Source organism: Mus caroli, unplaced genomic scaffold (genome assembly GCF_978045245.1).
Source record: "Mus caroli unplaced genomic scaffold, Mus_caroli_1 scaffold_5, whole genome shotgun sequence".
Taxonomy (NCBI): domain Eukaryota; kingdom Metazoa; phylum Chordata; class Mammalia; order Rodentia; family Muridae; genus Mus; species Mus caroli.
In genome coordinates, this window is record NW_028227260.1 from 56628864 (window position 1) to 56650536 (window position 21673).

The window sequence follows — 21673 nt, forward strand, 5'->3', positions numbered from 1 at the left end:
CAAAAGTGGCTGCATAAGAGGGTTGATTTGGGCAGTTGAGGAGGGAGGAAGGGAGAACAAACAGGTTGGAGAGGGAAAGAAGGGACTATGGACTGTTGCCAGTAAAGGGGAGGCTTGTTAGTATGATGGAAAATATGGAGGCATCATGTGGTTTAGGCCTCATAGCTTGGAGGAGGTGTTTTTTGTCTTGGTTGGTTTATGCCTTGTGGTAACTTAATCAAGATGGTAGTGAAGTTGCATGGCAAAGTCCACTCAACAAGCAGCTGAAAGTGTCAGATGCAGATATTTGTGCCCAACCAATGGACAGAAGCTGCTGACTCATGTTGAATTAGGGAAGGCCGAAAGAAGCTGAGAAGGGCGATCTTGTAGGAGGACCAGCAGACTCAATTAATCTGGATCACCGAGATCTCTCAAACACTGGACCACCAACCAGGCAGCATACACCAGCTGATGTGAGGCCCCCAACACATATACAATAGAGGACTGCTGGGTCTGTGTTCATTCAGAGAAGATGCATCTAACCCTCAAGAGACTGGAGGCCCCAGGGAGTTTAGAGGTCAGGTGGGGTGGGGAATAGGGGCATCCATGTGAAGACAGGGGCATGGGGAGGAGGTATGGAATGTGGAATAGGCAGAAGGTGGCCAGAGGTGGAGGGGATAAAATATGGAGTGTAAAAAAAGAAATAAATTAATTAAAATTAAATTAAATTAAATTAAAATTTCCAACATTATTTTAAAAAGGATTATGTTGAAATTTTGATGGGGATTGCATTGACTCTATAGATTTGCTATTGGTAAGATGGCTGTTTTTACTATGTTAATCCTATCAGTCCATGGACATGGAAGATCTTTCCTTTTTTTGATATTTTCTTCAGTTTCCTCAAAGACTTGAAGTTCTTTTTTGTTTTTCCAGTTTTTTGAGGCAGGGTTTCTCTGTATAACCCTGGCTGTCCTGGAACTCACTTTGTAGACCAGGCTGGCCTCAAACTCAGAAATCTGCCTGCTTCTGCTGGGATTAAAGGCGTGCACCACCACCCCCGGTGAAGTTCTTGTCATACAAGTCTATCACTTGTTTGGTTAGAGTTACAGGGAGATATTTTTATTATTTGTAGCTATTGTAACAGGTGTTCTTTCCATATTCTCAGCTGTTTATATAAAGGAGGGCTACTGATTGCTTTGAGTTCATGATGTATCCAGTCACTTTTCTAAAGAATCACCTGTAGGAGTTCTATGGTAGAATTTTTGGAGCACACATGTATACTACTATACCATTTGTGAATAGTGATATTTTGAATTCTTCCTTTCGAATTTGTATCCTCTTGATATCCTTTCATTGTCTCATTTTTCTATCTTGAACTTCTAGTACAATGTTAAATCGAATGGGAGATAGTGGGCAGCCTGTCTTGTTCCTGATTCTAGTGGGATGGGTTTAAATTTCTTTCCATTTAATTGGATGTTGACTATTGGGTTGCTGTATATTGCTTTAATTATTTTCAGGTATGCACTTTATATCCCTGATCTCTCTAAGACTTTTAACATGAAGCAGTGTTGGGAAACAGATCCCACAGAGAGGTAATAGCTTTAGGGAGAGCATCCTTCCAATTGTTGGGAGAACCACATGAAAATTGAGCTACACATTTGCCCCAAATATGCTGGGGCCTCAGTGCAGCCCATGTATGCATTTTAGTTGGTGATTCAGTCTCTGGGAGCCCCCAAGAGTCCAGGTTAGTTGACTCTGTTGGTCTTCCTATGAAGTTCCTATCCCCTTCAGGATGAAGAGGCCGAAGTAGCAGGACAGACTCCATCTTGCATAACAAGGACCTTCAATCCTTCCCCCATCACTTTCATAAGAATTCCCAAGGTCTGTCCAATATTTGACTATGAGTCTCTGTACCTGTTTTAGCCAGTTGCTTCATGGAACCTCAGTTATGCTACACTCCTTTTTACAAGTATTATCAACAGTGTTGGGGATTGGTGCTTGCCTATGAGATGGAGCTCAAGTTAGGCCAGTTATTGGTTGGCCATTCCCTCAGTTTGTGCTCCATCTTTTGACTGTGCATTTCTTTTCGACAGGACAAATATTAGGTTGGAAGAGTTTTGTAGGTGTGTTGTGTCCTTAATCCTCTAATAATGAAAAAAATCTTACAATTCATCTCACATTTCATAAAAAGGCAGAAAAGAAAAGAAAGATGAAATCACTAATAGCTCCCTGTTCTAATGAATGATATAGATTTACCATGTGCAACATTCACAATACAATGATAGTAATATTAGGATCAAAATAACTCACAGAATCATACATACATCTTTATTTTAATCTTTCTCACTCAGGACATCAAACCAATGCTCTAGGCTGATCTACACACAACTGTGTAGCATAGGCTGTCTTCCAAACCCTCAAGTGGTGTGATGAGAGACATGGTACAACACTCTTGTTTGAGAAATGCACCTGTTTATTAATTGACTATACATGTCTGAGCAAAAGAAGCCTCTAGGCATGGGACACCATTCCAGTGTACAACCCTATCAATACAAGCCTATGTACCTTCCACATGCATTGCTTCTATCTTTGTGCAGGTCCTCGTTCTTAATAGCTGAGTAATATTCCATTGTGTAAATGAACTACATTTTCTGTATCCATTCTTCAGTTGATGGACATCTGGGTTGTTTCCAGATTCTGACTATCACAAATAAGGTTACGATGAACATAGTTGATCAAATGTCCCTGTACTATAGTGGGTCATCTTTTGGGTATATGCCCAGGAGCAGTATAGCTGTGTCTTTAGGTAGAACTACTTCTAATATTCTGAGGAACCATCAGATTGATTTTCAGAGTGGTTGTACAAGTTTGCAATCCTACCAACAATGGAGGAGTGTTCCTCTTTCTCCACATCCTCTCCCAGTACTTGAGAGACATTCTCATTCAAACCACCATATAACTTTCCTCCCTTCCTGAATATTGTTTCCTGTTTTCTGTTTCCTTAGTGCTGACACAAGGGTCTGAGCTAGCTTTCTGATGCCATGACTTCTCTGTCTTTTGCTATATTCAGAAAAGTCTCTATCCAGAAGATGAATTTGTTTTTGTAGTTGAGAGTATGGAAATGTGCTATGGCTATGGCAGACCTAGAAACTGTTTTTCTGGATTTACTACTTTTTGAAACTATTGGGTGGGAGAAAAGTTAAACTGCCTATTTTTGCCACTTCTGGGTTCCAGGGTCTGTGGAGAGGGGTTAGCTGCTTTCCAGAATTTCCTTGAGTAGTGAAATTTTTGAATCTTGGGCTAGTTTTTAGGACTCTTGTTTTGGAGGAATTTTCCTTTCAAAATAAACCCCTTCTCTTTGAAGTTGCTTTTATCAGGTTGCTTTTATCACAACAACAAGAAGAAATGAACTAAGAGAGCATCCTTTCTTCCCTCCTTCCTCTACTCTGTAGCAGAAATGTGCACTCCTCAGTGAGAAATCATTCCACACACTTAACAAAATTAAGTCTTTATGAATAGTGCCTTTCCAGCTCTGGCTAAAGCTCTGGCAGAAGCCATCCTCAAATAGATTTTACTATGTGAAAGATATTCCTCCACACACAGAGGGGAGTTCCCTTTCAGATCCTAGATTAGGCACAAAGCACACCCAGAACACCTGTTTTTACAGAGAGATCCTTTATTGAGCAGGGAAGAAAAGTTAAAGCGGCTGCTTTCTGACTCAGAACAATGACCTTGCTGGTAGAATTTATTATTTTTTTATTTATCTATCTATCTATTTATTTATTTATTTTATTTTTATTTTTTATACTTCAGATTTTATCCACACCTCTGTCCATCTACCAACTGTTCCATATCCCATACCTCCTCCCCAACATCCTGTCTCCATGACAATGTCCCCACCCCCACCCTTCAACTCACCTGATCAAGAAACTCCCTGAGGCCTCGTCTCTTGAGGGTTAGGTGCAGGAGTAGGATGCTGTCAGAATGAGGAAAGGATGAGGTGGTATATTTTGATTGGGGATGTTAATTAGATGAACCAAAAGGGCTTTGGTGGACTCTGTTAGTCAGTCTCAGGAGGAGGAAGTGACCAAATAAGGGAATAGGCCTTGGTGGCTAGCTTTAGAAACATAATCTAATGGTTTTTAGCAGGGCAGAGGGAATGGGGGAGAAAGGCAAGTCCTGCCAGAGCCATGCTTGCCACTCAGGGCTGTCTAGAATCCCTTCACTATGTATACTTTGTATACTATGTATACTATGTATACTGTGTATACTATGTATACTTTGTATACTATGTATACTATGTATACTATGTATATTGTGTATACTATGTATACTTTGTATACTATGTATACTGTGTATACTATGTATACTATGTATACTATGTATACTATGGGTTTATACATTCCACAAACTCTACCATCCCTAAATATATCTAAGGTCTCTGCCCCAGGTTACACTTTGAACAATGTAAGTAAAGACAAGAGACTTAAGGATAATTGTCACACTGTGCTGCCCCCTTTGAGCTGCCTGTTAGAGTCATCTTGACAGAGAAATAGGCCCATTGGCCAATGATAAGTCAAGGTTGTCTGCTTTATTATGTGCATGGGTTTAATGCCTGCTCAATCCTGGTGAACAACCATTTATACCCTAGCATCCTCAATTTTTCTTATCTCTAATAGGTCTGGTTAGCAAGTACTTATGTTCAGGTTATTCTGGATGTAGTGCTCCCTTGATAAATTCTATCTTTGTGACACAATGTCTCTTAATCAACTCTATTAGTCAAATCATACAGAATCAATTATATCACTTTGAGTTTCTTCTACATCAACTTGAGGTCTGATGTCTCAGTCATTCCCAATCATAGTCTATTTGTATTCACAGTTGTTCATAATGAAAAAGTTTATAAATTTAACTACATTTTGTCCTATACTACCCAGAAGTCTCCAACTAATAAACCTTTTAACAATTCATCTATGGTTATTTACTGTGCTGAACAAGGAAATATATCCATACAGAGGTAATAAAATGGGAGGTGACACATATGTACCTTCTGCTACCACGTACAGGGAATAAATAGAAGAAAATTGGACAACAGATATCAGGTGAGTGATTCTTGAATATGGCTTGCTTTAATAGAAAAAAATGTATGGAATTTTACAAAGCAGGAGAAAAATTCCCAAATCAATCTTAGTGGTATTGGCTTTATTTGGAGAGTTCTCCATTCTTAATTCGAAAGTGGATACCAGTACAGCAGTGGAAGCCATGGATTGAGGCAGACAGGCTCAGAACAATCTCACTATAGTTTCAGTTGTGGAGATTTTAAATAGCAGCAGAAGAGAGGAAAGCAGACAGAAAGAATGTAAGAGCAGCACTAGAGGAGGAAGGAATGATGCCAGGAAAATCCTGTGTACTTGGTATGCAGGAGAGCAGCTGCAGAATACCACTTTTAAAATATCTCTGCTGAGTCAGTTGCTAGACATTCACATCTCCTCTGTTAAGAGAATATGTTCATGAAACTCTGAGAAAATGTTCCAGAATTAGGCATTTAACATGGGCAGCAGAATACTGCTAAGCAACAAGAAAAACCCTTTGAACCAGAACCTAGCAACAATCAGTAAGGTCAAATACTAGTTAGAATCAGAGTCTTCAGAAAAAAAAAAAAACAAACGTTCCGGTGGGGTACCAGACTTACAAGAAGAATTCCACAGGAGTGGGGGACAACATTTTTAATCCAACCCATGAAGACAGGACATACCATGTATAGTACTGCCTTGTGGTAGGCTCAGTGCTCCACATTTGTCTTCTAAGGCACTGCCCAAAGTGTGACCACCATTGGACCTCCAAATGACTTAAAGCTGAAGCCTGTAAGCATGCACTACAACATTCGTTCTTTTATTTAAATTTCTCTCTTTCATCATATTTATTCCTTTAATCTATTTATTTCCCAGGCTCAATTTAGCAAACTAACTCCATTCTATATTCTTGTCCTCTCTTTATCTCATTTTTCCCTGATTGATCCCTTTGTTTTTCTTTTTTGTTTTCTATTATGTAACTTTCCCCAAAATTTTGGCTAGTCTCACTTACAGACAGACTCTCTGTGTCCTAGCTAGCCCTGTAACTTGGGACAGCAATTATTCTCTACTTGTCTTAATTTTCTTCTGTGTTTTTCATTCCAACTTTAGTCAAAACTGCTGTAATCTATCTACCCCAGTTTGTTTTATGGTAACTATTTTACCTTTAATGTTTCTGTTCTCTTCTATTCATATGTAACAAATAAATTAATGCATACAGAATTATCAGTACTTCCTTAGTTTTTAAAATAATTGCTGTTAATGAGGCCCTTGGTCTTTATTTAACTATTATACCTTCATAGTAGGGCAGTATTTTGAGAATGATTATTTTTAAGACACTATTCTAATTTTTAAAAATTTCTTTTTCATTTTATTTAACCTTTATTTTTACACTCCAGATTTTATTCCCCTCCCAGTCCACCCTCTGACTGTTCCACATCCATACCTCCTGCCTCCTGCCTCCTGCCTCCCAGTCTCCATGAGGATGTTCCCACCCCACCAGACCTCCCCACTCCCTGGGGTCTCCAGTCTCTTGAGGGTTAGATGCATCTTCTCTGACTGAACCCAGACCCAGCGGTATATGTGTTGGGGGGGGGGGCTCACATCAGCTGGTATATGCAAGCTGGTTGGTGGTCCAGTGTCTGAGAGATCTTGGTGGTCCAGGTTAAGTGAGACTGCTGGTCCTCTTACAGGGTGACCCTCCTCCTTACCTTCTTCTAGATTTTCCCCAATTCAACCACAGGGGTCACCAGCTTCTGTCAATTGGTTGGGTGTGGAGCATTCATGATAGGCCCCCTTTTGTGAGCACACCATAGCCTCAGTAATAATGTCAGGCCTTGGGACCTCCCGTTGAACTGGATCCCATTGGGGGCCTGTCGCAGGACCTTCTTTTCCTCAGGCTCCTCTCCATTTCCATCCCTGTAATTCTTTCAGACCGGAACAATTATGGGTCAGAGTTTTTCCTTTGAGTCCTGGGAGTCTCTTACCTCCCAGGTCTCTGGTACATTCTGGAGGGTCACTCCAACATCCTATCTTCCTAGGTTGCCTGTCTCCATTCTTTCTGCTGGCCCTCAGGGCTTCAGTCCTGTTTTTTCCACCCAATACCTAATCATGTTCTTCTCTTCCTCTCTGTTTCCCCTTTCTCACCCAGAACCCTCTTTTCCCAATCCTGTTATTTCTTTCTTCTCCCTCCCAAGTGGGATTGAGGTGTCCTCACTTGGGCCCTTTGGCTTGTTAACTTAAGACAGTATTCTATTTTCAGTGGAATACTATTCATCCTGGTTCCCTAACCACCAGTCTAGAAAAAAATTGGGTTCTTCTTGAACATTGTAAAATGCTCTCCTGAAGGAATAAGGATAACTGAAACATAAAAGCAAGAAAAAAATCAATGTCCTCACCTTATTTTTGCTTTTTATAATGCAAATGTGAAGAAACATGCCTTTAAGAAAAATCAAGTCAATATGACTTCTCCAAAAATTACTAATCTCACAGTAATGCTTGCCAGTGAGACTGTGATTGTATTCCAGACAAATAATTCAAAAGAATTATTGTAAATTTAAAAATGAATCACATAGGACCTAAATCAATATTGAATTCAAGAATGAGAAAAGGAAGTCAATAAAAACACACTAAGGGAAATCTAGACTGAAACACTACAAATGAAAAATACAACTTGAATAAAAATTTCTATAGAAAGCTTAGCCAATAGAATGGATGGGGGTTTGGGGTGCAAGGGGAGAGGGTCGTCTCTGAGACCACCATGACTCATGGGAGGCAAGAAGGTAGTCTGTTTCAATGAGATTTCATACCTGTGTTGGTTCAAGTTTCAAGAGTCTGATCCTGAGTCACTTATTTTAGGCATATCTAGACTTAGAACAATTAATCCAACGTGTACAATAAAGCATAGGAATATGTGTCTGTAATCCTCTCAAGGCAAGTGAATGCCCAGGCCCCTCCCCTGATGACCTCCAATAGTCAGGTTCCACCCACAGAACATTCTAAAGGGTATAAAGGCCAGACCCACAATCTTGAGATCCAAGTGGCCAAGCTCCTCCCTACTGGGTAAAAAAAGTCCAACCTTAGAACTTGAAAACCCACCAATCACTGAGTTCAAAATCCCACCAACCCATGAGCTGTCCCTAAGATTGGGACTTGAAGTCCCACCAATGTTCACCCTGGAAATCTCCACTCTGAAAAAGCCAGGGACACCCAGGGAATGACTTTGATAAAATACTCTGATAAAATAAAAGTGTTTCATTGTTGTCTTTTTCCAGTCCTTTCCCAGAGGAACCTACAGTCTCTTTTCAAGGATAACTGTACACTGGGGGGAAAGTAAAGAATCAGACTTTCTGGGGTCTATATGGTACTGGTTCTGAATTGACACTGATTCCTAGAGGACCCAAGAAACACTGTGGCCCTCCAGTTAATGCAGGAGCTTATAGATGTCAGAAGATTAATAGGATTTTGTCTGAAGTCCAGCTCACAGGTCCCCTGTGTTTCCAAACTCATCTTGTGGTTATTTCCTCAGTTCTAGAAAAAAAAAATGTGTGTGTGTGTGTGTATACACATATACATACATACATAAATATGCATATATATGGGACACACACACACATACTCACTCTTGTTTCCTGACCTGTGGAGAACATGTTGAAAAGGCCAAATGGGAGCCTCTACCAGGAAAAATAGTGAAACAAAAAATAACATATATGGAGAAATTGCAGGCATTAGTGCCACTATCAAGGACTTGAGATATGCAGAAGTGGTGGTTCCCACATCTCCCTTTAACTTTATTGTCTGGCCAATGCAAAAGACAGATTGTGGAGAATAAGAGACTATTGAAAACTTGATCAGGTAGTGACTCTATATCAAGTGTGGTGTCCTTACTTGAGCAGATTAACACATCATCTGATACATGGTATGCAACTATTTATGTATTAAATGCCCTTTTCTTTGTATTTATCCATGAGGACCACCAGAAGGAATTTGCTTTCACCTGACAAGGCCTGCAGTTTATCTTTACAGTTTTACCTCAAGGATGTATTAACTCTCCAGCCCATGTAATAACTTAGAAGTCTCTTCCATAAAATATCACATTGGTCCACTCTATTGACAACATTAGGCTGATTGGACCAAGTTAAGAGAAGGTAGCAACAACCACTTTGGAAAAGTTGGTAACAGTCACATTAAAGGATGGGAAATAAATCCAACCAAAATTCAAGGGCCTTTTATTTAGGTAAAATTTTTAGGAGTCCTCAATGTGGGGCATGCCAAAACATTTATTTTAATGTGAAGGATGAGTTATTTTACTTGGCTCCTCCCATGACCAAGAAAGAAGCATATTTCCTGGGCCTATTTAGGTAGCACATTCCTCTTTATACTCTAGCACATATACCAAGCAACTAGGAAAACTTCTAGCTTTGACTAGGCCTGGAATAGAGAACTTTTTGACAGGTCCACTCCACTCTGAAGGATGCTTTACTACTTGGCCTATATGATCCTGTGGACATGATGGTACTTGAAGCAGCAATGGCAGATAGAGAGGATGTTGGGGGCTTTGGCAGGTCCACTGTATGTTAATCAGAGGATATCTTTGGACCAAGGCTCTGCCATCATTTGCAGACAACTATCCTCCTTTTGAGAGACAGCTCTGGCCTACTATTCGACCTCAGTAGAAACTGAACACTTGACAATGGGCCACTGTGTTGGCTATTTTCATGTCAACTTTACACAAACTATAGTCATTAGAGAGGTGAGAGCCTAAATTGAGAAAATGCCTCCATATGATTCAGCTGTAGGCAAGCCTGTAGAATATTTCTTTAATTCCTGATTGATAGGGAAAGGGCCAGACCATTGTAGGGGTCATACCTGGTCCTTGATTCTATAAGAAAGCAAGCTGAACAAACTCTGGAGAGCAAGCCAGTGAGCAGCACTCCTTCATGTCCTCTGCATCAGCTCCTGCCTCCAGGTTTCTGCTCTGTATGAATTCCGGTCCTGACTTCCTCCAGTGATGAACAGTGCTATGGAAGCATAAGCCAAGTAAGCCCTTTCCTCCTCAAGTTGCTGTGGCCATGGCTTTTCATCACTATAATAGCAACCCTAACTAGGACAGCCACAAAGATTTTTATTTTATTTTATTTTTTATACGTTGGGATTCTTTACTGTTTCTCTAAAGCTCACTTGTCCCACCATGTGGCTGTCTGGTGCCCTGTGGTGGCCCTCCATGCTGGTATGTTAAATGGCATGGCTTTTCCACTTTACTTCATCCTCAGGGCAGCTGCTGAGATATACAGCTTTCCTGCCCAGTTTTTTGTTTTTAAACTAATAAAAATGTCAATCTAGAAAAGAAATAACTCCACTAAAATCCATAAAATGTCATAGGTCTTCATATAACAACTGAACTTTGGTGAGTATTAAATCTGAGATTCATTGAACTAGGAAAAACTCTGCCTCATCCAAAGTTTAAATAGAAACAAAAATTTGGCTTGATTCTTCTTTATGATTTAATATTGAGAAATTTTCTGATTTTCTCCAAGAAAACATTCTTCTGTATTTCTTGTCCTAACAGGTCTGTCTGTGTCAATATTTATTCATAAGTAACTTTGAGAGTTACATTTTCTAAAAATGAAGGAATCGTGATTACTAATGACTGACAAAGTAGCTTTTCATGAGTACTTTTTTTTTTTTTTTTACTCACTCTATTTTCCAACTACATTGGAAACTACAGAAGTTTATGGATAGAAATTGCTGAGCACCGAAGAACAGTAAAAAAGTTATAGCTGAAATCCTGGGTATGATAGAAGTTTGTGTTTTGCATAAATAATGAGGTTTAGTTTACACATGAATAGGTTGAGTTATAGGCTACTCAATATTTAAAATTTATTTTTATCAAACTTGATTATCATTGTTTTAATTTTCTGTGTTTTGTGGTGTATGAAGTAAGCTCTCAAGTTTTCAAATAACTGTATTCATATTTTCTTGTCTTTATTCATTTTTTGTTTGATTCCAAGAAAGTGTTTTGAAACTGCATCTCACTATGTCAACTTGGATAGCCTGTCTCACTACCACCATGCTGGCCTCAAATTCACAGAGGTCCCCCTCCTATCCCTCCCACATGCACCATAATGCCCAGCTTCTTTTTTAATTTTAAAAGTTCTGTTTTAGTTATGTTTCTATAGGAAATGTTTTTAAAAGAAATAAACACAGAAAACACAATGTTTGAATGCAGATGACACCATTTATTGAAATATAAATTTACATATGAAGTATTTAAAGCAAAAGACAATTTCAATTCAGGAAGAAATATATTACTTTCACTAATGTGTCAAATATTTATTTTCCAGCAGATTCACGTACTAGAAAAAAGAGCAAATTTCAACATTTTTTGCAATGCACCTTACACATCATTGTTATGTATTGGAAAATCGTGAGGACAACACAAAGTCATTAACTATCAATAAATTTTACCAGACACAAAATATTAACAAGGTAGTTGGCAGAAATATAGTATAAGAAAATGACATCAATCACAATTAGTATCACAATTTACTTGAGAAGAAAGAGAAACAGCTGACACTTATAGATTACATAATTTAGAGTACAAGTCTCAACAAGTTACAAATACAAAATTGAAAATACTGAGGCAAAAACACCATTATCCAAGAGTTGAAATTTAGCTTTTAAGATGTAAGAGGGGGGAGTGAATTGATATTTTTATTTCTGTAGCATCAAACACTTCTGGTGTTCTAATTAATAAGATTTCTGCAATTCATATTACAGCAGAGTCTGTATTTGCATCAAGATAAACGGAATTTTAATGAGATTTTGAACATAAATGAAACCGGTAAAATATTTATACAAACCAAAGTTTTCAATGTGTAAAGTTGAAGATTAGCTGTCTTGTTTTTATTCACAACTGATTCAGACACTAAAGTCAATGTCTGAAATCTCCATATTCATGGTTACCAACCTATCAGAACTAAGGTTAGGTTTATATGATAGGTACAGATTAAGTAATATTGGAGTTGAAATAAAATATAAAAAATTATCCTTTCAGGGTAGTTAAGGAAAAACATATTATGGCAGCAAAAACTGTTAGTGATTAAATAAAAGTTCTGCTGCTGCTATATAGATTTCTTTCCAGATAGTCTCTGTGTCTCAAATGCAAACAGAGCAATATTAAAAAGCAAAAGTGCCCTCATCATGCCATTATATTTCGATAAAAGACTATGTAATAGAAAAGGGCAGCTACTTCAAAAGGTACAGAATTAATATTGTTTTTACTTTTTAACAGAGTTCCAATAAATATATGGTGAGTTATGCTACAGAAATAAGATTGATTTAGCAATTTAGTTTTTAAATGGATACCACCCCTCTGTAATATTCTTTCCTTGAATTTTAAATTAGTAAGATATTAAAAGACCTGTTGTGAATTTTACAAGATTAGCATAATCATATAGAATGAGCACCAGGAGTTCTATCCTCTAGTGCTGCAATAATTCAACCCCTGAATAAATCAAAAGATCACATCAATCTACACCACAGTTTGTTTAAAGATACAATACAGGCCAATTCACACACATCACATATATATTAACATATCACCTTGAATGGTATTTTGTTTAAACAAATCACAATAAATATTTAGTAAACAAGAGAGAATTCAAAAATGGCCAGCAAATAATGGCAGTACACATTTCACAAACTCAAATACAGCATCAGTGTAAAATGGACAATGTTTCACCATACTAGTGCACTTCACTGTCCAGCTTTTCTTTGAAAATAAAATCCAGTTGTTTCCTTCACTTTCAAAAGGTGGAAATTTACACTCACAATAAATATTAAAGTCATAAGCATCAGGTAGCTTTTGCTGATTTTAGACAGATTTGTTCTCTAGTCACTGGTGATAGGTGTCAGAAATGAGAGTTAAAGAGCTACTAACCTGAAACAGAATGACTGTACTAAGAACAAACTGAAACACTGGTTGGAGTGTCTGATGAGTGTGAAGACTGGGGCGGTATAATGTGTAGAGGTGGTTTCATTATTTTTTTACTGAATTTTTAAAATAGTGGGTGTTTCCAAATTGATACTACTTAATGAAAATTTTCTTGTTTTAAAATCCTACTCTGCACTGCATATGTATTGGCATTGTGTTGTACAGAAATGTAGGGTTTAAGAAATTTTAGAATCTATTATTTTATAACTTTAGAATCCTCAAATATATGTATATTCATTTTTAATGACTAGATATATTTATGGAGAAATTATGAAAATTAGTTAATATCATCATGATGATCTTCAAAAACATTGAGCATCTGGGAAATATTAACTGTTAGTACTTTTATCATAATTTAGGATTGTAAGTTAAATGTCACTGCATTTTATAGAGAATTTTATTTGAAGATGATCTTTTACTTTACTCTAATATATGTATAAGAATAAAGAAGTTGGTTTGTAGGTGAATATTAGTTGTTTTAGATAATGGAAATCTACTAAAGGTGAGTCATTTAAAAAATAAACTCTTAAAATATTATTTTAATAGCAAAAATATGCTCTAGGTAAATTCACAAAGTGCATCTTTTATTGTTTTCCATCAACATATTTTACAATTTAGATGAAGTTGGTATCTTATGTCTTTCTCAAAGAGCCTAAAATAGAATGTTTTTATAATATATACTAAAAGGAAAAATTGGAGGCTTTCAAAGTCATTCTGTATATGCTTTCATAATCTTTGAAAGTCTAGCATAAGCCATCTTATTTTAAATATCAAGAATTATGGTTGGGGGAGTACATGGTATTCTGGTCCCTACATTTTTGCATCATCAATCCTACATGGCTGTTTTAATACTATGGATTTTTATCTTTATAAATCAAAAAGGGTATTAGATATTTCTATTCCCTTCATGGTCTTTACCTTTACCTTAATATTCATTCTTTCATGATCCCTGAAGGTCAAAATGTGTGGAGAATTTATTATTACTGCTGGATTGGAGTTTAATGGTTTATGTGGGGTAAGATTTGAGAGAGGGGGTAGTAAGGGTATGGCAGGAGTTGGAATGAATCTTGGGAATAGGCTGAGAGAAATGATGATGAATATGGTGGTGTGAACACGTGGAGAGTATCACTGGAATCAGATGAGGAAAGAAGTAAAGTATGGATGAGATATGGAGGATATGGAGAAGAAGTTGGTTTGGAATAAGTAAGGTAAAGGATGTAGTGGAGTTGGCTGGGTTGAGGAACACTTACTTATAGAAGATTAGTGTATCTGAGAACAGTATAAACTTTAGGGTTATTTGTTCATTTTATTAACTAATGTAATAGTTTCAAAATCGAAAGAAACAAAAATCCTCTTAAATAATAATTCAGAACTTTATTTAGTTTAAAGCTATAGTTTTATTTTAATTTTGTTTTCTTAGATTTCCTTTCATTTTCCACAAAAATTTATCTTCCATATCTGTAAGGCTCTCTGCTCTTGAAATATTTACTGAAAAAGGCACATGTACTTTGTTAAAAAGCACTTTGCTATATTTTGGAATTTTACTTCTAAAACATACTTAAACCATAATGACTAGATGGAAATCTCATATGTAATTAATGAACCTTTCCTGAAAGTTATACTAAGTTTTGTTATGAAGTTTTCTTATTGAAAAAAAAAACCTATGATCTTTATTCCTTTTTTTTTGTAGAGTTCTGATATTTTTGAGCGACTTAGAGAATTAATTTGACATGGAGAACCCTAAGAAGTTAGGGGAAAATCTTGGAAAATAAATTAATGATGTGCTATTGCACATTTGCACTGCTCAGGTCAATAGATACTAACATTATTTAGAAGAATAAAACCACTCTAAAGAACTTTTACAGGATTGAGAATCATCTTCTTAGACCATCTTCATTTTTGATTCTTTACTAGACAGTTTCATTTAATTTCTTAAAAATTGAGAGAGAAGCAGCTGGCCACTGTACACATAGATTTATATTTAAATTTTAAGCCACTAAACACAACATCCAAAATTATATGGATTATGAGGAATAACACTCACATAGCAGGGTTTTGTTGATGATGACGTTGGTGTTTTCGTGACTATCTTCAATTATATATTAGTGTCATATATAATTGAACCAAATTTTGTTTACTGTCTTTCTTTCTGCTTGTTTTTGATAAACATTAGTTCTTGATAAGTTATTTCTCAGCTTCTACTGACTTGTTAGGTTTTTTCACCCACAAGGTGGTTTCCTTTGAAACTTAGAATGCAATAGTTCTGTTTTCTAAAATCAATATGACAAGAGAGCATTTAGAGTAGACTATCCGTTAAGCAAGGTGATCTGTCAACTTGGTTTTTATTTTAGTCTCAGTCAAGTATTGGCAGTAACTTAAGTATGGTTGCCTGTTTCTTTTTGTGATTTCTGTGGTTTTGCCACCCTATGGAAAGCTCAGGTGACTCAAGACAGAAATGGTATCCCATCTTCTGGGTTGGTAAGAAGTAGGAGAAAAACTCTCACTACCTTTCCTTATTTTCTGAGGCCAAAGCCCTGGTTCATAAAGCACATGCTGAACCATGGGGAGTGAATGGAGGGAGGCTAGTAAGCCTCTTTACCTCCTTCCTCAGAGGCCAAATAAATCTTCTAAAAAGGCAAGAGTTTGCCTTCAGACCCAAGATTACCACCCCTTGCACTATGTGTTAAGGCACATAATAAGGGGTTAGGTGGTAACCTATTCTTTAAATTGCCCTTGGTATTATAAAAACAACAGCAACCATTATTCAGGAAAATTTAAATTTTGAATATACAAATTGAATAGTGGCCCATGTGCCCTAAAACACAGCACAAAATTTATTTTAGGTATGAATATAAATACAATAGCAGGGTTTTGTTTGTAATGAGATTACCTTCCCAAGTAATTTATCAGTTAATCTCATTACCTTCTGCTAATATTTTATCTACCTTACAAAATTGATGAAATAAATGTTCCACAAAGCCATACTGTAAAGATAAACCAGATTGGCTAATTTTAATACTGGGCTGATCATCTGGGCCAATGAAATGCTTTCTTCATTTTTCTGGGAAGAACATCCTATTTATTCATCTCATAAAGAATTTCAATAATTTTTATCTTCTATCTTGAATCTTCTTATGCAAATTGACAGAGTGGTTGGGAAAGGTAAAAAAATTAACTTTCATACCAAAACCACTGTTTTAGCATGCAGTATTTTAGGCATCGTGTGGTGCTGTTACTGTTGTCTTATATTAACATCACAACGACATATGCTATTTACAGTTCTACAGTTAGTTGTCTCCTTGTATTTTTAAGGCTTGCTATAAATATTTACAATTTTGCTGTGTATATGTCAGAAAACAAATAGGCATATTTAAATACTTTTGTTAGTGAACGTTTTTCCAGATGTCTTTTAAAAATATTTCACAGAAGTACTATATTCGATAATCTTTTGGCAAATCTCCTGGATTCTTAGCTTTCAGTCAATAAATATCTTGGACATTAAGCTAGACTCATTAAAATAAATGTCAATACCTCTGAGATCATTTTCATTTGTCTATCAAAGTATATCCAAGAAGACCTGAAATTACCAGGAAACATTGTCATTTTAAAATTACTTAGTATTTTGTTCAATGAAGAAGTACACTTCTACAACACACTTCTACAGATTACTCTGAATATATTTGAGTACTACATATAGAATAAACTAGATAGGTACAATTTAGTTATATCCAGTTTAATAAATGATTAATTCAGATTTGGTAATTATGTTCTTTGTGTATTCAGAATTTAGATGTCCCATTTAGCATTGAGTTGTCAAGTTTGTACATGTCTGTTTTGATGTTAAGTGTCTTTGTTTCTTCAGCTATCAGGATAGCTTTATACTGTCAGTTTTTACAACTGGTGTTCACCTATCTTTGAGAGCTCAATAAGTGGAGAAGATACCACATGTCCGGAAGGTCTACCACTATTGCCCATGTAAACTCTAAAACCACTGCTCCTGGGAACTCCAGTATTGCCTTTAAGAACTTGAGGATTATCTATGGGAATTCCAACATTAACCATGGGGATAGTATTGGCATTGCTCTGGGGAATTCTCATATTGCCTCTGGGACGTGCAGAATTATCCTCAGGAATTCCAAAGTTTCCTTGAATTGCAGAATTGTCAAATCTTGGCATAATGGGAAAATGTTCTCCAGAATGTGATGGAATTGCTCTTTGCCAGGTTCCCTCCATGTTGTGTCTTTCCTTGATATTTTCTAAAACACAAAACAAGTTTATAAGTGACTATAAGATTGGCTTCAGTTTTAAGAACAAGGTATGATTAGGGATGAGAAGTATATTTCTAAATTTGATCTCAGTTCAATTACCTCAAAATGACATGGTGATTTTACACTGTATACAACTATTATTTAGAAATTACACTCTGGGATGCAAAAGATGGACAAAGATAAAAAATAAGGGAGTATTTATATACCAGAAGTTTAGGTTGACTAGAAAGTAGAGGTGGAGAAAGAGGAGTAACTATAATGTAGTGAGAGAAGAGCTATAAGCTGAAGGACCTTTAGGAACAAAGGTTTTTACTATGCAATTTTATTTCTTTGGTAGTATGAAAACTTAATGAAATTAGAATTTAATTAGAACCAAAAATTAGAAAAGAGGTAACCATGAAAACTAGACACACCAAGTAATTAATTAATTAATTAATTAATTAATTAATTAATGTATTTATTTATTCAGTGGTGTGTGTGTGTATGTGAGTGTGTGTGCACTTGCACCTGTGTGTGTGTAAGCATGTTGGTACTTGTGTGTAAGTGCTCATGGAGTCCATACAACAACTTAGGATCTTATTCACCAGGAGTTGCTCACTTTTTCATTTTTTTAAAAATGTTTTTGAGGCAGTCTCTCCCTGGCCTGGAATTTCCTAAATAGGCCAGTGAGCCTACCAGCAAACTTCATTTCTAGGATAACAAACACAGTATTCTCTCTGTGTGTGTCTCTCTCTGTGTGTGTCTCTTTCTTCAATCTGACTTTTGAAAATCAAACTTGTAAGGCAAGCTCTTTACTGACTAAGCAGTGTCCTGTTGCTAACCCCATAGCATTCTTAAGAAGTATTTTCAATTTGAGAATAAGGTTGAAGCAACTTTACATTTCAAAGGATAATGTGATCTGAGCTGACCTTAGGTTATATTTTAATTGCTTCCTTTGATAACTAACTTCTTATAGTCTTACATAGAAATATTAGAGAATGGGCTACATTTTGATTTCCAAATAAACTTTGGGTTAGACTTCAGACTTTTCATTAGAACCATCTTCAGTACTTTGGTGACATTATTTTTAAAGAAATATTTCTATTTGGCATAAATTTCATGAAGTTATACAATTTGGTTTCTAAGAGAAGTTAGACATGAAAATACCTAATACTACTCAGCTTGTATAGGATCATTTTCGGATATGCTTACATAGATATAATGATAAACCGAAAGGGTTGTTGTATAATTAGTAGTACATTTCAATCTAGGATTTAAAATATGTTATAAATGTTATGTTAATATTACTTTTAGTCAGTTATGGGTTAAAATATTAGTGGTTCATTTGCCAAGTCATCCCTTCTTGTCAAAAGCTGCTCACATACAAGAGGAGATAGTCAGTTGGTAGCGTCAGGCTGCAATGATCAAATATTGAATATAACAGTTAAATTTGAGGAAGAGTAACTAATGCCATCATAAAAATGTTTTATGGTGTAGAAATGAATAGATAATGTAGGTGGCATATAAATAGACTTACTGGTAAAAGTCTATTTGTATAAAAAATTACATTTAAGTTACAAAAGTAGTGAAAGCTAGTTAAGAAAAAAAACTTACCTTCTGTTAGTAAATTATGATCACGTGGGAAGAAGGGCGTTTCTTCTGCACTTCCTTTGAATTCAGTTGTATTTAAATATTGGCCTCTGACTTCACTGTTTCTTGGCAAGCTTCTACTACGTTGCCTTTGGAGCTTAGGGCGCTCTGGCAACAAGGGGAAAGGGCCTTGCAAAGCCTGGAAATGTTGATCCTTGGGAAGGGGGATTACTTGATTCTCTTCCTGTAATGTTAGTTTGTTGCAACCCATATCTCTCTTTTCTTCATTGTGGATATGTTCTGTTTGGATAACATGGAGCCCCTCACTATTTAGTGGTGCCTCTAAGAGCTCTGCCCAGGAACGCCGAAAGATGGATCTTTCTCTAAAAGGATACATGCTTCTCGCTACTTCCATATCATCACTTCCTGGGGACTCTGCATTTTCTGGAGATTCCATCCACAGATTTCCTGGGGTTCCTGGGCGACTGTATTCTGAGGATGGTGAACATTTATTTATTAAAGCCTCCAGGTGTACAAACCCAGTGAAGTGCAAAGTTGGAATTTCTGTATCATCTAACTCCTCCTTTCCAGGAACACCTGCAACAAGTATTGCGGTGCCTTTCCCCCTTTCCTCTGGACTGGCAATTCCTGTAACTTCTAAGCTTTGAAATTCTGGGACCCATAGATACTTAACTGGTATTTTCTCTATGCGAAGAAGCCCTGAAGTTTTTGGTTTTACAAGGGCATTGCTTTCTAATTCCTTAGTTAGTGGTGGGGTGGTAGCTATCACCACCTGATTCATAAGCCCCAGGTCCCTCTGATGGATACCTTCAGGGGTGGGTTGCTGGGTGACCAAAGTTAGATTCTGTTGTTTTTGTTTTCTGGCCCTTTCCCGATTTTCCGCATTAATAGGACGGAAATAAATGAACTCATCAGAAATATTTTGAGTGCGTCTGTACTGGAAGTTTGGATTCACAGAAACAATCTGAAAGAAAATGCAAGTTCAAAGATACAGTTCATTATGTCAACATTTTGAATAATATTCTTGATTCTAATACATTACATCTTTTATTATAAGGACAGGATAATACTAACGAGGACACTATAGAGATACATCGATTACTCCAAAGTGAGAAATATGAAAGATTTCCACCAAAGTGATCTATTTCTTTCAGGCATAGATTATTTTAGTCTAGTGTTTTCCAAGTTTATTTCCTAACAACCTAATCAAAAACTCTTTGTTATCCTCTGAGAACATATATTATCTATGGCCAATAGCTTGGAAAACAATTTATAAATCTAACTTCCTAATATTCCTAGAAATTATTTTAAATATTTGTTTCTATTTTTGTATGTATGTCAACGTGCTTGTCATGCATGCATATGTGCGTGTGTGTATGTGTGTGTGTGTGTGTGTGTGTGTGTATGAATGCAAGTACATTCATGCCATGGCAGCTGTGTGGAGGACAGAGCAAAACTTCCTGTAAATCAGTTCTCTCCTTTCATCTTGATTCTGAGACAGGTTATCCTGTTCTTTATGCTCCTTGGATATGTGCCACAAAAAGTGCTGGAGTTATAGGTTCAAGCATACCTGGCATTTTTTTAAAGAGTTCTTGGAGTAATGAACCTCAGTTCATTAGAGTTGTGTGGCAAGAGCATTTACTTGATGAATCATTTCTTCTGGTTTAGAAATATATTGATTTGTTGTTGTTGTTGTTATTGGTTTAGAAATATAATTGATATATTTCTTATCTTGAAAGTACTGACCCATCACGGTTGCTACTTCTTAGAGACAGTAAACAAGTTGCCTTTGAGAATACTTGTCAAATGCAAGCCAACCAAGCTATAGTCCATACTTCTAATCACCTTAGTCTCTAGGCTCCTATCATATGATCAGTTATTTTGGGAATAGGCACTGTGCAACTAGGGACAGCTCCTAAATCCCAGAATCCATAGGAAAATTTTAAGCATCTGTTTTTCTTGTAATAACACAATAACTGATTTTAGTGCCTCCAACGTGTCTCCTACCTAATATCACCTATCTTGGAATGTGTGAGTATAGCAAACTATATTTTCAGTGGCTACCATCTACTGATTTGTTTCCTAACTTCATAATGTATGATGATATATAAAAATAAATTTATACTAAACATTTACATTTGCATATGATAACCACTTCTAAACTCTGAACTTTGATCCTATATCTATCACCAGTATATAATCCTGGAAGATTTAAAAGACCTCTGGGGAAAAAAATCCTAAGACATCAGCAAAAGTGGTAGAAAAAGGACTTATAAAGTTCTCCCAAATTATTAAAACACACACACACACACACACACACAACACACACACACACACACACACACACACACACACACACACACACACTCAGGTGCGCCACTTATGTATGGTTGCCCCCAGATGCCAGAAGCAGTGTCAGATCCCCTAGAGCTGAAGTTTTAGGTAGTTGGAACCCTCTATATTGGTGCTGGAGGACAGGCTTGAGCCCTTTAGAAAAACAGCAATTTTGATGGACTGCTGAGTCATCTCTCCAACCGAAACTCTATTAAAACAAATGGTGATTTGTTTTAATATAGTTTTATGAGCCATTTCATTTGTGTATGTTTACTTCTGTTTGGGAAGGATCTGGAAGTATGTCACTAGGGGTGGGCATTGAGGCCATTCCTGGCTCCATTCCTATTTAGCTCTCTCTGTCTCATGCTTGTAGATTGAATGTAAGCTCTAAACTACAGCGCCAGTGCCATGCTTGCTTGCCTGTTGCCCTGTTTCCC

The 21673-nt window shown here is 36.6% G+C and overlaps 1 protein-coding gene across 3 annotated transcripts in view; it reads right to left on the bottom strand.

The window, feature by feature from the left end:
- Positions 1 to 16849: 16849 nt before the first annotated feature.
- The window catches only part of LOC110286342 (uncharacterized), a 343296-nt gene continuing 338472 nt past the window's right edge, over positions 16850 to 21673 (bottom strand). For 2 of the 3 annotated variants that reach the window (XM_085837621.1, XM_085837619.1), the window contains 3 exons: positions 19710 to 19866; positions 18906 to 19373; positions 16850 to 17300 (listed from right to left, as the gene is read on the bottom strand). In XM_085837621.1, coding sequence (XP_085693747.1) covers positions 16936 to 17300; positions 18906 to 19373; positions 19710 to 19866 — 990 coding nt within the window. In that variant the 3' untranslated portion in view covers positions 16850 to 16935. Of the gene's footprint in view, positions 17301 to 18905; positions 19867 to 21673 lie in introns of all 3 variants that reach the window. The other variant, XM_085837618.1, reaches the window with a different exon arrangement.